This window comes from Typopeltis vanoorti, chromosome 5 (assembly GCF_054136105.1).
Source record: "Typopeltis vanoorti isolate ZY-2024b chromosome 5, IOZ_Tvanoo_1.0, whole genome shotgun sequence".
Lineage (NCBI taxonomy): Eukaryota > Metazoa > Arthropoda > Arachnida > Uropygi > Thelyphonidae > Typopeltis > Typopeltis vanoorti.
In genome coordinates, this window is record NC_143553.1 from 156,587,607 (window position 1) to 156,605,236 (window position 17,630).

A 17,630-nucleotide genomic window follows, 5' to 3' on the forward strand; every position below is an offset into this window, starting at 1 on the left:
AATTACCCAACCTTCCCTTAAATGTATTTACGCTAGATGCACTCACTACCCCTGAGGGAAATTATTCCACTCACTCACTGCTCTCTGGAAGATAAGCCTAGCTCTTACCACTTTCTTGCTGAGAACAACTTTAACTTCCATGGATGCTCCCGTATTCTCTCCACACCTTCATTTTAACGAAAGACTTCATCATTTGAAATGCTCTAACACTCACTTAAAAGTTTATAGACCTCTATCATATCACGCCTCTTTCTCCTGTTAACCAGAGCCTGCAATCCACATACTCTAAATCTGTCCTCATAATCTTTGTAACTCTTCTTTGCATCCTTTCCATAGATTCTTTATCCCCTTAGAACCTGAGAGACCAAATCTGAGCACAGGAATCCATGTATGGTCTTATCAAAGCCTTATAAAGAGACAAAATTACTTCCTTATCCTTACATGTCAAGGTTCGCTTCAACATAGCAATTATCCACTGAGTTATATTTGCAACGTTTTCTATGTGACTTTTGAATTTCTTATCCACCAATACACCAAGATCCCTTGCCTCTTCAGTTTGTTGTAGCATAACCCCGCTATGACTATACACTTACTAATATTAAACTCAGAGCGATTTTAGTTTACCCAGATTTCCAGTCTATTCAAATCATTTTGTAACTGCTGAATATCAGTAGCATTCCTGATTGCCCTGCCCTATCTTCGCATCATCAGCAAACAATTGCAAATCGGATAAATCTGATGATAGACCCTGCTTGATGTCATTAATGTATAGATTGAACAATAGTGGCCCGACGACTGACCTGAGGTTACCTGAAATCTGGCAGATTCACATCCACTGTATACCACTTTTTGACATCTGTCTATCAACCATCCCCTGATCCAAGTCAATAGATTATATTCCAATCCTCTATTCTCCAGTGTACGCAACAGCCTATATTGTGGTATCCTATCAAATGCCTTAGAAAAATCAAACATTATCATAGTGTACCCATTACCTTTATCGAACTCGGCTGTAACAGTGTTATAAAATATGAGAAAATTGCTAAAACATGAACTTGCTTTAGTAATGCTGTTCCGAGCAGAGTATAGCTGACCACACCACACCAGAGATACTGATAGACCGGTAGTTAGACACATCAGCTTTTGCACCACCCTTGTGCAATGGAACTCTCATACATTCCTTAAATTCCTGGGGTATCATTCCTGAGCTGAAACTCAAGTTAAACAAAGATGTGAAAATCCTAGCCAATTCAGCTGAACATTCCTTTAGTTAACGGGATATTCCATCTGTCCCTATTGACAAATTCTTATGCAGGTTATGCAAGAGCTCTTCAACCTCATTTTCATTACTCCAATTATCAATAATAACTAAAATTTATTAATAAAAACATATTCAACAATATGGTGATTTTTCCAATTCAAGTCAGTATATTATTATTGGTTTTCATTGGGAATTATTAATCGAAAAGAAAAATACTCTATTAAAAAGAGAAATATTAAAAATCTGGAATACAGGTATGGAAAATGCAATAAAGGAAACAAATCGCATACAAATCACTCCTTCAAAATGCACAAAGGAAACAGAACAAATACACAAAAACAAAAGGAATATATAGATAAAAACATAGTACAGAAAGCTCACCAAGATTCTTAGAACACATTTATTAATAAAATAGAAGCCATACATGAAAGACAATACAAGACAAGCATTGCCCACAAAAGTTTAAGGAAATTAACAACGAAGAGAGAGATAAAGCACAAATCAACATAATACAAGAGAAACAACAGACAGAACATTGCAAGAATATGTTTAATTGTTTAGACAATAAAATAAAATTTCGAAAGGCACACACGCATTGTTGCATCTCCTTAAGGTACTTCAATAGTCTGAGCTTCCTATGTTCTTTTAAACGCCACTTGACTGATTTTTTTTCCATTTTATTTTCACGTCATCTACCTTAGAATTTGCTTCCGTCTTAAGATTTCAAAGTTAATTTGTCTTCAGTATCGTCAGGTTTTTCTCTCCAGTGGGACAAATCCTCTTGTATTCAAGTTCACGATTCAACTTGGAATCGTTTTTTGTTGGTGCTCATTTCTTGTGCATTTTTTCGCTATTTTGCTGCCCTACTTAACACTGCAATCTCTCTCTCTCTCTTTCAAAATAAAAAAAAAATCTTATGAAATGCAGCATATAAAATAAAATCTTGCTCAAAAGGCAATTAGTTATATGAATTAAAAAGACATGCTTTTTAATTATCTCTGTGCATAGAACAGAATTTAGAAAATTTCAAGCAACTGAATTAAATGCACAAGGAAAGTAAAGTCTGTTCAATACATGGCAATAAAATTCTACCCACTTTTTTATGTTGTAGTAAAAACTATAGATATGACCCTTTTAACAAATAATGCCTGTCACAAACTGCGTGAAGAAAATGGTATAAAATGAAAGGGACGCACTTCTATTTCTGTGTACTGTTCAACCCTCCCCCCAAAATGTTGTAAAACTGTTGCACAAGAGTAATGCAATGAGCAATAGAAGCAATATTTGAAATAAATCCAACTCTTATAATATGACCATCCTAATTAAATCTTAACGGACATATTCATTCAGAAAATGGTGACTCTATAATGTATAATGTCTGCATTTTTAGTTCTTGAACAATTGGACAGAAAACTTGTACATAAATTCCGAAGTCATCGTCTTACACCCGAATATAAGAAAAGCAAAGAAATACTGAATAAAATTTCTATAATGAGACAGAAGTTTCTGCACAAAACAGTAAGATCTATATTACGAGTCCTGTATCCTATGAAAAAATCATAAACCAGGATGCTCCTTATGGAGTTCTTTAAGGAAAAGTGAAGTGCGATCGAAATCCTAAAAGTTCAGGCATTTGGATACGCTACTCTTAGAAATCACCGATGAGCTGATTAAGACGTAGCCACAAATAAATAAAGAACCTCGTAAAGCCCCTCCACTCCTTCGATACAATGCAAATTAGCTTTTGATACGAGCACTAAACACGGCTAAATAGTAGCAGTGATCATCACGCAACAGATCCGTTTATCATAATAGATATCACTAACATAAATATCATTAACCAATAATACTTATCGTGGTACACTAAGTCCATATAATATACATCACCTCATGAACTTTCAAACAAGAGAGAGAAAGAAATATTTAGAGGAACTGTTCAGTTACGCACAGATCATGAACATAAGAGCTCCTATTAATACATACACGCTCTCTAAAAGTAATAAGAACCAAATAAGTAGTAATTACTTCCAGTATTTCACAAACTGCCTACTAAATGCCTCCTCTGAACTTTCGCCAAAAGGACATCAGAAAAACTGTGATTGATCTTAATACCAACAAGGCTCCTGGTTTAGATGGCATTCCATTGCCATTCCATTCCCGCATTGGAACCATCCTTCCTCACACTGTTTTTCCCAGTGAGTACAATCTCCCACTCTTTCAGAAACATATTGACAGGCTACATTTTCTCCTTAATCACTTGCCTACACATGGCACTGTAGTGTTATAGGTCTTATGACCTTTTTTGTGTGAGGTCAATATAAAAAATTTCGACAGTATGGTATTAGAAGATAATCTGGGGAAGAGACTGAAAATTACCACTCAAGAACTTGCAAATTTATCTATGCAAAAGCAATTAATGAAATCCAACTACAATTCGTAGTTCATAAAGATACTACTATTATCTCCCGATATCCAGACAATAAATATGAAGCACACTCCCTAGGCGTTTAATGAATTAATAACTCGAAAAGAAAAGTTTAAAAAAAAAACACTTTCTCGCTAGAAATCTATGTCGAATGAACCAAAACGAGAAAGCAAAATCTTTTTTTTTTTTTTAATTCTTTAATGAATTGTTCTTCAGTGTAAACTAACAAAGTCTGCACATGAAGGAGTTCGTATTGTTTCGTATCTACTTTCTCAGTTAACATCACACACCTCAAACAAAGGTAATATTCTAACAAAGCGTAACATTAAATGAGCGTCTCCACAGTAAACTATATCACCGAATAAAGCCGTCTTCACCAGTTCAAGAATAGAAAAATCGGGTTTATAGATCTAATAACAAATTTTGAGAATAAAATCATAAAATAAATAGAAACAATTCCTTTGACGCTTTTTATCCCCAGAGGGAGGGGGTGGAGTTCCTTTGTCCCTATGGAACCGCTATCTCATTGTCATAACAACTCACACTGGTATTGTCTAATATTGTAAATTCTATGGTCGATTTTTCGAGATTCGGAGTGAAAACTCGAGTTTGTGGAAGACGAAACTACTTACTACGCTAAGGATCAATAAATTCCAGAAACTGACCAAGGAATGACCTAGAAATAGCCCCTATAGCGTGCGACTAGAATCTAATTAATAACGGTCTTTCTTCTAGAAGAATGTACTACAGAGGACTAATATATAAGTCACCGAAATCAGACGTGCACGCTGTTTTGTGAACATTGTATTTCCTTGATAAGTAAAAGTAAAAAAAAACACTGATCCAATAAACAATTTATTGAATAAATATAAATGAGCTGTCTCTATATTCTTGATGACCCAAATCTTTCTCCTCATCTGACGATGAAATAGTGCTAAATAATTATTCTCATTTGGAATAAGAGGAACATTTCATGCCCAGTTTAAGAAGCAGTTGTCACAGAGAATCAGGGAACACAATTAAGCACAAATCCAGGACATGCTGATTGATCACCGCATCCCTGAAATCTCCATATGATCAGCTACTTCTGTTCAGCATACCCATAAATGGCATTCGCAACCAGAATATACATGCTTAAATACTCGCATACTGAGATGGTATCACGTTACCAGCTAGCCAAGCTCATGTGGATGAGATTGCAGAGTATTGCATTCCTAAAAACTCATTTAGCAAACAAGCTGTCCGGCCAGAAGAATACATTCGAATAACAAGCATAACTCCAGCCTAGCCTGGCCGAGTGTTAGCGTATCCGCTCTCCAGACAAAAGGCTGCGGGTTCGAATCCCGCCGTGGGCATGGATGTTTGTGATTGTCTGTGGAAATGCTGGTGGTGGTGGGCGGTAGATGGCGTTAGTGTAGTTGATTGAGACAGAGTTGTAGAGAAGGTTCCCTCCCTCGATGAGTCTTTGGACTCCCTGGGGGTGTCATGTAATAATAATAATAATCATAACTTACAGATTTCATAGCCTTAGTTGTTTCGTCCGTAAATCCAAAACAGCCGATTACTAACAATGCGCATATGAATATATACTGCTTAAAAACAAGTCAACGGAGACCATAGTGTGAAAAACAAACGGCCATTGCGCCTACCTTGATAAAGTGCAGGACCACCTTTCGCAGGGATGTGTGTGTAGAAGTCCTAGGAGCACACTTTCCACAAGCGTACGATAGGGATCAGTGGTAATTTTGGACCATTCTTCTTGTATGCATGCAATGAAGTGCTGGAATACCGTGGGACGAACGTCTCTTGACCTCACCCAACGCTCCAGTTCATCCCAAACATGTTAATTACGGTTGAGATCAAGGCTCAGTGGAGGCCAGCCAAATGTGATGACGTTAATATCCTTAACCTACGCAGCTACAGCGGCAGGTTTATGAATTTTACGGTGCATTGTCTTGTTGAAGCTCCTCCACAATTTGCTGAACAGATAGTCCTGCAACATGGCATCCTATCACAACAATGCTTCAATCTCCATCAGTTCCCTTCTGACAGCCATTTCACCTGGACACAGTTGCACTGACTTGGGAGCGTCATATTCCTCCAATTTATATTGGCTTCAAACATGTAACTCGTTATATGAAACAATACACCTTGTCTATAGGCGTGTCCGTTGACATATGTACAAGCAGTGTACACATTAATACTGCTCTCTATCCATTCCTCTCACCCCCCCCAATCTTTCTCTCTCCAAAACCCACTTGCACTTGAGTGAACTAATCAACTACTTCTACCACAGTTAAATTGTAATAAAGAACATTAAAACTGAAAGGCTAATAATGAAGATGAAGTCGCTTAACCTATATTAGTATAAAGTATTGTCTTGCATTATTTTGAGTTACTATTACGAAGAAAGGTTTATCAATAACGCTTAATGAAATAACTTTCAAAAACTTTCTAAATAACCAGAATACCATAAGAACAGTTATGCAGTTTTGAGAGAGCATCTCATACCCACAATACTTATTAACCTATCACATAAGCTAAAATTCTTATAGAATACTAAAATATGGAATATACCAAAATGCCAATAATAAAATACCAAAAATGGAAGTCCAAACAACACAATTAATAAAGTAGACGCAGATAAAATCTATACCTCAAAAATCATACAACCTCAATGCCCAAGGAACCTCATAGAACCTCAACATTCTCCATTCGCTTGTCGGCTAGGTTGACAAAGTGGTTAACGTGTCCACTATCCAATCACAAACTGCGGGCTCGAATCCAGCTGCAAGGATGGATGTGGTTTTCTTCAGGAGGGAGATAAACTTCAATGCAGGGGATTAGACCACTTCCCATCTTCCATCTTACTGGAGACTTGAAATAGCTTGAAGAAGTTTCAGGTTTGACCTGTGGGTATGGACAGAACCGGCGCTAGGGTCTTTGTCGCCCGCATGCAGTTTCTATGTAAGCGCCCCTGTAACGATCCGGGTGTGTGTGGTTCTTTTACGGTAATAAAAATTTAAATTATTGGAAATTTCTTAAATAAATTTTGACAGAACAGCCACACGTTGGTTCGCTAAATGTAACGAACTGGGGGTGTTGACTAAGCAGGATAATCGTTAAAAACCAGAATATTCAAAAAATTCTCAAAAGTTAAAGCAAATTTTGATAAAGCCACTTAACTTTAATCGTTGAATATAATGATACAGGGATTGTAGCCTTCTCACCGACCCGAATCGCTAACAAAATTAAAATGAATTTTAATTAAAGTTAAAATTTATTTGAACTGAAGTTTAAAAAATTCTTGCATTTTACAAGTTACTAAATTCTTAGTAACTTGTAAAAATTTTTTAATAAATTTTTTAAGTTTAACTATCTTTTAGGAAAATAAAAGAAACTCAAGATAGATGAGAAAATAATGAAAGAATTCAGAAATAATTACAACATTTAATATAAGTATTCAAAAAAAAAAACATCTTTACAGAATAACAGAAAATAAATTAAATTACATAAATATACTTGAAATTTTTTTAAATTAAAATTTTAGGGTTTTTGATTTCATATTCACAAAATTAGAAATAATGGTCTTAACATCTAATTCCGCACATACATCATTTCCAATAGCTATTAACGCTAAACTAACAAGCCTTTTTTTTCCTTAAGTAGGTTTTAATCAATATCAACTTGGAAAAGGAAAGTTCACCGCTCGCTACACTAACAGGTAAAGTTAATAATATTCTTAAAGCAATTGAAAAGTTAGGATTAGCAATTGAATAGATAAATTATTGGACACAATAAAATTAAGAATATCGAAAGGGTTTTAAATATTTAAATTATCCTTCCGAAAAATACCCCGGAAAGCACATAACTCGTCATATAGTTCTATTGCATTTACGTCTTTATTGTCGCCGTCCTTCAAGAGAATCTCTAAATCGTCAAAATGTTTTCGTAAATCTTCGTTATTAATTTGTAGTAATCTATACAAGAAATTGAAACTATCATAATATGTTTTTAGTTGTTCAAAACGTTCTAGTAACGAACACATTGCAACGTCTGGAAGTGTATAAAACACATTCACTCTAAATTTATCTTCTGGCGATTGTGGCGTTTCGTCATGATGCTCATAGCCAAATTGTCGTGTCTTCTTTCGTCGTCGGACTTCCGTACCAGTTTTAAATTCTTGTTCTTCATCCACTTCTTCACTTAGTTCTTTTGCCGTTTTAGAACTTCTTCAAAATTTTTATCCGATCGATACTCTTGTAAGAATATTTTTAAGTTTTCGTTAGATTCTAAAGCAAGTGTAATGTTCATATTTTTGTCTTGAAGCATTTTACTCACAGGGTTTATTCTGTTAAGTAAATCATGCCAACTTATAAGAGAGCAAATAAATTTGTAGTCCGTTATTTTAGCACATAATATTTGTGTTTCATGCTGAGATTCTTCATTAAAATTTTCATTATTTAAAATTTCAAAAAGTGCATCGTAAATTTCTCGTAACTGATATCGTAGAGGGCGAATTCCCATCTCGTTTCTGATGGCTGTTTCAATGTTAATTTTTTTACGTATTTTAAAAGGATTGCCCAAGAGAATGAAATGAAATTGTATATTTCTTGAATAATTGCAAAGATACTAATTGTATCTGCATTCACTCTGGCTGCATCGTTAATGATTAAATTTAGAGTATGAGCAGCACATTGCACGTAAAAAGCTCGAGGATTTTTGTTTAAAAACAAATTTTGGAGCCCATATTTTTTCCCTTTCATATTTTCCCTATTATCATACCCTTGACCTCGCATGTCTTCAATGGGAATGTTCCATTTTTCCAGTTCTTCCATTATTGTTGCACATAAACAACGTCCTCTGGAATCTGATATATCTGCAAAACCTAAAACGTTTTCCCTGTTCTTGACAATTCCATTGTCACAGGAAACAAAGAAAATAATAATGGTCATTTGTTCTGTTTTACTTGCATTAGGTGTGCAGTCTAAAATTATGGAATAATATTTAGATTTTCAAATTGATAATAAAATTGTATCCCAGATTGCGTTACTTAAAGTTTCCAATATTTAATTTTGACTGTCTTTACTCAAATAGTGTATCCTCCTATTGTTTCGTTGTAGGGCCCTTTCCACATGATTTCCCATAACGGGATCAAGCTTCGCAAACAGTTCGACTAATTTTAAAAAATCGCCGTTATTTCTTTCATATAATTTATCAGATGATCCGCGAAAAGCTAAGTTTTGGCTACCAAGGAATTTTAAAATTTCAATCAAACGTTCTAAAACACTCGTCCAATGTTTCTTTTCCATTTCATACATGCTTTGAGTTTGTATGAAATGTTTCTTTTCCATTTCTGGCAATGATTATTAGTTTTGTTTTTTAAATTTTTATCAAGTTCCTTCCATTTTAAAAAATTTTTCATGTGAGCTAAACTAGTCTAATGTCTATGCAAAGTTGTACTTACATTTCTCCAATCGTTATAACCTTCTACAAGACTACTTGATTCGGTAGGTGCGAAAGGTTTGCAACAAAAGCAAAAAACAGAATTTAAAGTTTCGGAATAAATGAGCCATGTTCTTGGCACGAGCTTACCGTTTTCCATTTTTCTATTATAATAGGTGTCGCCAAATTTATGACCATATGCATCTCTGGGATATATTATATTTTTCTTTTGAACAGGCCAATTAAAACAACTCGTAATGTTTCATCAATATTTCCCCATTCGCCTGAATCTTCTAAATTTACAGAGACTAACAATGTGTTAGTTTCGTGGTCAACTACAACTAAATCTTCTCCTAACTGTTTTTCACTTAAATCATGCGTCTTGTTATCTTGTTCAATAGTTGCAATAGTACTTTCATGCCAACTGGATGATGTACACGGTTCTTCAACTCTGATTTCTGATGTATCGAGTTGGTTACAATCTGCCACAGAATATTTTAATATTTTAACAAATTTATTAAGAGCCCCAGTTTGTTTCTTAACATCTGCTTCTTTCGCAGCATGACGCTTACGATTTTGTGCACCGGATAACTTTTTTTTTTAATGTTTGATTCCAATTCTATTTTATACCCACAAGAAATTATTACACAACACGACACAGAGACGAAATAATAGTCCGCACTGCGCTACTGTCAGTAGCCTACTGAGATGCGTACCATATAACTGGTTAACTAGCAACAAATGTTTTGTACGAAAATTCTTTTCTGCACATAACCGTTCACCGTTTCACTTTAGATAGACTGCAGTAGACTCAATATTCTGCAGGCAAGCATTTAGCCTGCTCTCGCTGCCAAAATTGTAAACAGCCAGCTGATCAAAGAGGCGGCAATATACAATTTTTTAAAATTTTTATTCGGTGTATCTGGCCTTATTTATTTTAATATTGATCATTCTAAGAATTTTTTGTTTTCATGATAAAAATTTTGTTTCTTAAAAATGACTTATGAACGGTGCCCCGGCGGCGGCGTCCCCTTCGTAGCGGCTCCCGCATGCACCGCATACTCTGCATACCCGCTTCCGCCGCCCCTGGGTATGGTTTGCGGACTACGTAAAAAAATTCCTGAGCTCAACCACGGTGCGAATGCATTATGGGTGCTTTCGTGGTCATGGGGCCATATAAAAAATCACAACATAAATCAAATTGTAAATCACACTTTCCCCTTAAAGCTTTCTTTAGTTTCGAAGGAAGCGAGGTTACTCCTATCCAATATTTCTTCATTGTCTAGGTTATTTACTTTCTATCTCTCGTAACAATTAATGAACTGTGAGGAACATAATTTTAGTACACGTTGCTGAATTATTTTTATTATGTTTATTTTTATTATTTTTACTTTGCAAAGCACACCACATAAATTTTTCTATGTTTCACTTTACATGATGCCAGAATTGTAATATTGTGGAATCATGTGATTTTATTTTCTCGTGAATATATCCCTCTTTTTCATTTTTTTTCCCTCTCTCTTTTTTCTTTTTTTCCTGAATTTTAGTCTGAATATTAGTGCTATGTCAAGTTTATAACTGACGTGACATTTTTATTATAATTAAAATAGTAATGGTTTTTTTATAATTTTTCGCAATAGTTTTATTATTATTTGGTACTAACATGGGATTCCCGAAGGAACGCAAGAAGGTCACTTCTTTCTATAATGTTTTGTTATTTTGTTGACGAATGCGCTCTCGTGTTGGTGACGTATTTTGCAACAGGAAAACCCAGAATATTCTGGAAAAATATCCTGCTATCTTTGTGCGAAATTACTAACTCGCCTTCAGCAAATCACAGTTATTATTTAGTAATTAGTAAAAAGAAAAAATATAAGACGCATAAGATGCGATGAAAATTTATGTAGACATTTTAGCAGACTTTACAATTCTTAGTGAAATATTTTTTCCATTACAAGTAAACAGCAATTTTTTCCTCCAACTCTACACGCAGCGTAGAGTTGGAGGAAATTTTCATATTTCATATTTTAATATAATTACATAAACAACGTTTCGGAACTTCTTTTTTTTCTTTTTTTTTTTTTGTAGCAAGTAGCTAGTTTTCCTCTTCACATAATTATGCGTTATAATACTCCTAACAAGTTTCCAAGGCCAGACGAGTCCATTGGTACCTATAGGTGACGTGTTTCTTCGTTTTAGAATAAAATATCTAATAGTTCGAAGGAATTAAACTGTTAGTAGCATTATGCATGCTGAATGGAGAATAAGTGATTACAGAATGCTGTAAGAGCTAAGAGAAGAGTGGAGCGTAGAAATAGATAAAATTCAAGGTGAGATAAGAAATAAATTTAATTCCATATAATCCCTATTAACAGAATCTTAAAAGGAAAATACAATAGTTTAATTTTTGAAGCAGAGTACTAAAGTGGGCAGGGATTAAAGTCAATCATTCATTGATAGCTGAGCCAAAGATAAATTGCAGAAGTACAATGCGAGTCTTAAAGATAAAATTCAAGGTGCCATTGAAAACGCATTAGGCTTAAATACATTTAAGCCTAATGCGTTTCAACTTTTCATGTAGTTTTATTAGCTGTAATCATTTGCTAAGAGCAGATGATCACATGATTATACTGCATCTTGAATATTATTTCAGAATTGTTGTGGACTGTTTGGCGCTGATTTCTCTAAGTTATATACCTTTTGGTTTTCTTTATTCTTATGTAATTCCACCCACGATAGGTTGTAAAGCTATCATATGTTAACGTGCAGATGTGGTAGTTTATACACTGCATCATAATATACCATTGACTAACAATTTCAACGTTTCGGTACTGAATTGATAGAAAAAAGTTTCTGAGACAGTTGTCAGTTAATATAATAAGTTTAAATTATTATAATATAGTACGACTCGACCACTACAGAATATTACGCAGAAATAACTTAAGGTTACACGAGAAATGGCACTCTGCAAAATAGACCAATTCCGTATGTATTGAGTCAAGGGGTAGGGAGAAAGGATTCACTTAGTGCGACAGGGTACTAGATGAAATAATTTCAAAAATAAATGAAATAAAAATAAAAAGTTTTGTTAATAGTGCTTATTAATGTTTTCCTTTGGAAAAAGCACAGTAATTAATTACATGTGAATGAAAATTAGCATCCAAGAGACCATCTTGAAATAAGGGGTTTGCTTGTGGGGAAAGAATATGAGGAAAGGTAATTTGGTTAGATTTTGGTTGTGTTCTAGTTGAAAAGCACCTTAAGCTCCGCGATTTCCATGTTATGTCTGTTAATTTTTTTTTTTTGGCTCCTCTGTTTTCCTTCCCTCAGTACAGGTAAATTATTTTGAGGGAAGAAAAACAATGTCCGGTTGAAAAAAAAAATCACCACTGCCTCCGAATGTGATCCTACTAATTAACCACCAAGTACAAAGTTATCCATTCCCTACACAGGATTCGAACTGCCTTTTTAACCAAACGGCATCCTCGACTCCAACTGAGCCAAGACTGGAAACGCATAATCAGTTTTTCCTTGGATATGAAAATATTTGGTTAAGATATTTTTTTCTGTTGATATTAAAATCTTAACCATTATTATTATTACTATTATTTTTATATTATTCGCACTAGTTGTCATACCTGTACTTGAATTCATTCACTTTACCTGCACCCACAATATCCAAAGACTATCCACGCACTACTCTACCAGAGAAAAATCTAGTCCTAACTCCCTTCTTGACAGAATTGTTTCTCAACTTCTACGTATGCCCACTAGTCCTTTCCCCACCATCCATAAAATGAAAAATTCCATCTGCTGAAATTCTGTATAACCCTTTCAGAAGTTTGTAAGTCTCAATCACCTCTTTCTACTGTTCGCTAGAATCTGCAGTCTACAATGGCAGCAATTTTCTCATGCCCACAGTTCCAGCCAGTTCAAATCATTCTAGTATTGCATATCAGTTATATTTTTAAATGTTGCTCCGTGAAAACTGTGTTTTAACCTGCTCATCAACCGCATATGTTATGAAAGAGTCACCGTAGCAAATATCATAATTCTTTTAATTAACTACTCTTACCAGATTATTGTTATTCCCACTAACGTACCTCATTCCATGATTTGTTTTCCATTTTGCTGCTGAACTTTTTTATTCTTCCTTTGCTCCTCTAAGCGCCTATCGACTTACTTTAGTTCCGTCGTCGTGTGTCTAATAATCTGCTTTAACCTAGCCATCTCGGAGTCTCGGAGGTTAATTTTCAATATTCTCTTGAATATCTTTAGTAGATAAAACCCTTATTCACTACTTCGCTGTTCTTATTAGCGTTTCGTTTCTTCTGCGCTTTTGGCCCAATTTAAAGCTGTATTTGATATTAAAATATCACAATGAAATATATTATAAATACTCTAACACACGAAAGTCTACCGTAATATACTATAAAACACAAATTTGCTAAGAAAAAACAATAAAGCAGATAAAGATCACCAAGATCATTGGTGTCCAAGCTATGAGGTGAAAACACGTGCTGTAGAAAGCTCCTGAATGATTTGTGATTTTTGTGGATTTATTAAGTGTTTTCTTAGATTTAATTATATTTTAGTATGTTATTGTAGTCTTTTAGTGTAGTAATTGTGCTACAGGATTTTATAACATAACTGCAGAAATATTAGTTTTCAACATTCTTAAGAATGGCGTCGAAAACACCTAAAGAACAAATTGTTACTACTGAGAAGAGTGTTCGTTCTGATGAACAAAAGTGCCGCTACAGTGACGATAATGATAATTTAACTGAGGATAAACGGATATCAGAAATATTTCGAATAAAAGAAATTATTAGAAAATCGACCAGAGAATTGGAAAAGGTGGAAAAACGTTTGATTGCCTTAGACAGGATAAGAAAAAGGATTAGAACAAGAACAGGCAGGAAAGTACTGAACTTGGTAATCATAATATTAATAAAAACAAGGTAAGTCATTTAAAATCTAAGAAAAAAGAGGTGATACGGAACGGGTGTTAGTTTGAGTCTATGTGGCGTGAAGTGGAAGTTAACAGAATGAAATATATGGTGGGGTGTTTCTACAGACCTGGTGTCTCAGTTGCCGGGGACGAAGATATGCATCGCCAATTTACCATTATGGCTACCAAACAAATGATCATTATGGGCGATTTTAATTTTTCAAACATGGATTGGGTAGAAGAGAAATCTCGTAATAAGAGAAAAGGAGAATTTATTGAATTGTAGTGAGAAAACTTTCTCAAGCAGCAATGTGAAAGAAGAAACTCCAAGTCAAAGAGTGTTGGATTTGCTCAGCGTCAGAAGAGGTTTCTGACAGGAATATGGCTATTTTACCACCAAATGGTGACTGTGATCATGCTTTACTTTCTTGTCCAAGTTATGAGTTACTGAACGGAGCAATGTCAGCAATGCTTGGGAATCTTTGAAAAAAGTGCTTAAATGAGGTGTTCGAAGGATAGATAGATTGGGAGTGAAATGGATGTGCAACCGTATTAAGCAAGAGATCCACAAGAAGAAAATGATGCGGAAAGAATATCGGGAGTATGAGCGAGAGGAGTTATGAAATATATAAAGCTCAGGCTAGAAAAGTAGCGAGTATTGTGTGGAAAACTTAATCGGTGTATGAAAAAGAAATTAGCCATGCAAGCTAAAGACAATACGAAAGAATTTTATCGTTATGCTACAAGCAAAAGAAAGAATGAGTGTGAAAGAATAACTTTATTGAATTCAGATGGTACTCGAGTGTCAGAAGCTAATGCGATTGTTAGTTAATGAGTGCTCACTTTGCTAAGATATATCAATTAAGTGCACAGTGGTACTACTACTTTGGAGGAAGGGTTAGAGGTTCATGAAAATGAGGTTGAAGAGCTCTTGCTTAACCTGGATAAGAATTTGTCTATAGGCACAGTTGGATTATCAGCGCGTTTGCTAAAGAAATGTTCAGCTGAATTGGCTAGACCTTTCACACATTTGTCTAACTTGAGTCTCAGCTCAGGAATGATACCACAGGAATGTATGATAGTTCCACTGTACAAGGGTGGTGCAAAAACTGATGCGTCTAACTACCGGCTCATAAGTATCTCTCGTATGGTGGTGAATATTTTAGAGAAGTTGGTAAGAGCTCGCATACATAAACGGGTAGAAAAACATACTATACTCTGAAAGGATCAGCATGGGTTTACTAAAAGAATGTCATGTTTCAGCAATTTGCTCATATTTTATAACAAAATTACGGCTGAGTTGGATAAAGGGAATGGATTCAATATAATAATGTTGGATTTTTCAAAGACATCTGATAAGATACCGCATGAAAGACTGTTGCATAAACTGGAGAACATGGGAATGGAATATGAACTCTTGAAATGGATGTGCAACAGGGTAAGTCATTTAAAGTTTAAGAAAAAAAGAGATGATATGGTGTGGGTGTTAGTTTGAGTGTATCTGGAGTGAAGTGGAGGTTAACAGAATGAAATATATGGTGGGGTATTGCGAAAGACCTGGCTTGACTGGGATGAGCGAATGGTTGACAGACAGATATCAAAAGTGTATGCAGTTGGCGTGAATATGCCAGATTTAAGGTGACTAGTGGTGTTACCTTAGGGTTCTGTCCTTGGGCCATTATTCTTCAATTTATACATTGATAACTTCATGCAGGTTATAACATCAGATGTGCAATTGTTTGCCGATGATGCGAAAATAGGTAGAGCAATCTGATATGCTACTGATATTCAGTACTTACAAAATGATTTGAATATGCTGGAAATTTGGACAAACGAAAATGGCTATCACTTTAAAGTTAGTGGGTGTAATGTTATGCACTTTGATGTGATTAGAGTTCCAGGGGAATATTTTATTATATAAGCCAGGTTATGCTACAAGAAACTGAGGAGGCAAGGGATCTTGGCGTATTAGTGGATAAGAATTTTAAATTCAAAGGTCACATATCAAAAATTTGCAAATACAACTCAGATGATAATTGCGATGTTGAAGCGAACCTTGATATGTAAGGATAAGGAAGTCATTTTGCATCTTTATAAGGCTTTGTTAAGACCACACCTGGATGATTGTGCGCAGATTTGGTCTCCCTGATTTCAAGGGATAAAGAAGCTGTGGAAAGGGTTCGAAGAATAGTTACAAAGATTATATCTGGATTATGGGATTTAGATTAAGATTGAGTATGTGGATTACAGACTCCTGGTTAACATGAGAAAGATAAGTGACATGATAGCATTCTATAAATTTCTAAATGGGTGTTACAGAATATCATCTGAAGAAATGTTTTCTATATGGAAGATGGGGAGAGAACACTGGGACATCCATTAAAGTTAAGTGCGTTCACATTGATGAAAGGGTAAGAGCTGAGGTTTTTCTCCCAGAGAGCAGTGAGTAAGTAGATTAGTTTGCCCTTAGGAGTAGTGAGTGCATCTAGTGTGAATGAATTTAAGTGAAGGTATGAGAACGTCTTAAATGATTTATCGTCTCCCTCGATGAGTCCTTGACTCCCTGGAGGTCTCAGATGACGATGATAATAATAATAATAATAATTTTACACGAGCACTAAATTACACTGACCACTCACGATATAATCTCGAACTTAAGTCTAAATATATCCATTGAATAGATGGGAACTGTATTCATAGAAGAGTAACAATAACATGTGCACATATATCATAAAAATAAAAAATATTTTTAAATTTCTAAAATTTTTTTATTAAAATACGAAAAATGTAGCTGTATATTAAGTAGTTATTGTGTTATAAAAAATATACGAGTACATAGCGTCCCTCCGACTGCGCTATCGCAGTCTGAAGAGCAAAGCTGCATGCCGTTCTTCATGGAAATATCGAGTTCGACTCTTGTCCTAAAAACTTCCACAAGCGTTACAGAATTTTTTTTGTAATTTTTTTTTAAGTGAAGAAGAGTTCGGTTGAAAAAAAATCTCTTGAGGTGGTAGATTTCTATTGCAATATATGCTAACCTTCTGGTTAAAATAGACAAATATTTAATGAATAAGATGGATGTATATTGGTAGACTGCATTGTGGAATGGCCTCCATCTGAGACTCTGCAGAATGCTTCTGAATAACAATAATAACAAGAGGATCGTTTGAAATCAGCTTTTACGTTTTAATGAATGTGTTTTAAAGAACCAGGTGTTTCAAACTTGTATACACCATTTAGTCATAAAAAGCGAAGATGATCTTCTGCTGTCAAATTTCCAGTTTCGGATTTATCTCACTCCATAGTAGGGCGAATAAAAACTGTGCGATACAAATGTTGTTGGTGTTTGTCATGCATGGGTCCCTCAGTTTTCCCAATCCGTCGCCTTAGGACCAGTTGAGGTTATACCCTCCAATGAGGGACATCTGTAGGCATTTTTGATATAGATCCGTGTGTGTTCACGGAGCCGATTTGACAGTTTTGAGGGAAGAAAAACTCGAGTTTCTGGGTGAAAAAACCCACCGCCCCCGTATGAGATCAGCTGACTT

General features: G+C 35.1%; 1 protein-coding gene across 1 annotated transcript in view; it reads left to right on the top strand.

Annotated features, from left to right (window-relative positions):
- Nucleotides 1–17,630, top strand: part of LOC150106979 (uncharacterized) — a 102,209-nt gene that overhangs the window by 54,046 nt on the left and 30,533 nt on the right. Inside the window, exon 8 of the mRNA XM_090393526.1 lies at nucleotides 2,652–2,802. Within this exon, the coding sequence (XP_090249652.1) occupies nucleotides 2,652–2,802 (151 nt within the window). The remainder of the gene's footprint in view (nucleotides 1–2,651; nucleotides 2,803–17,630) is intronic.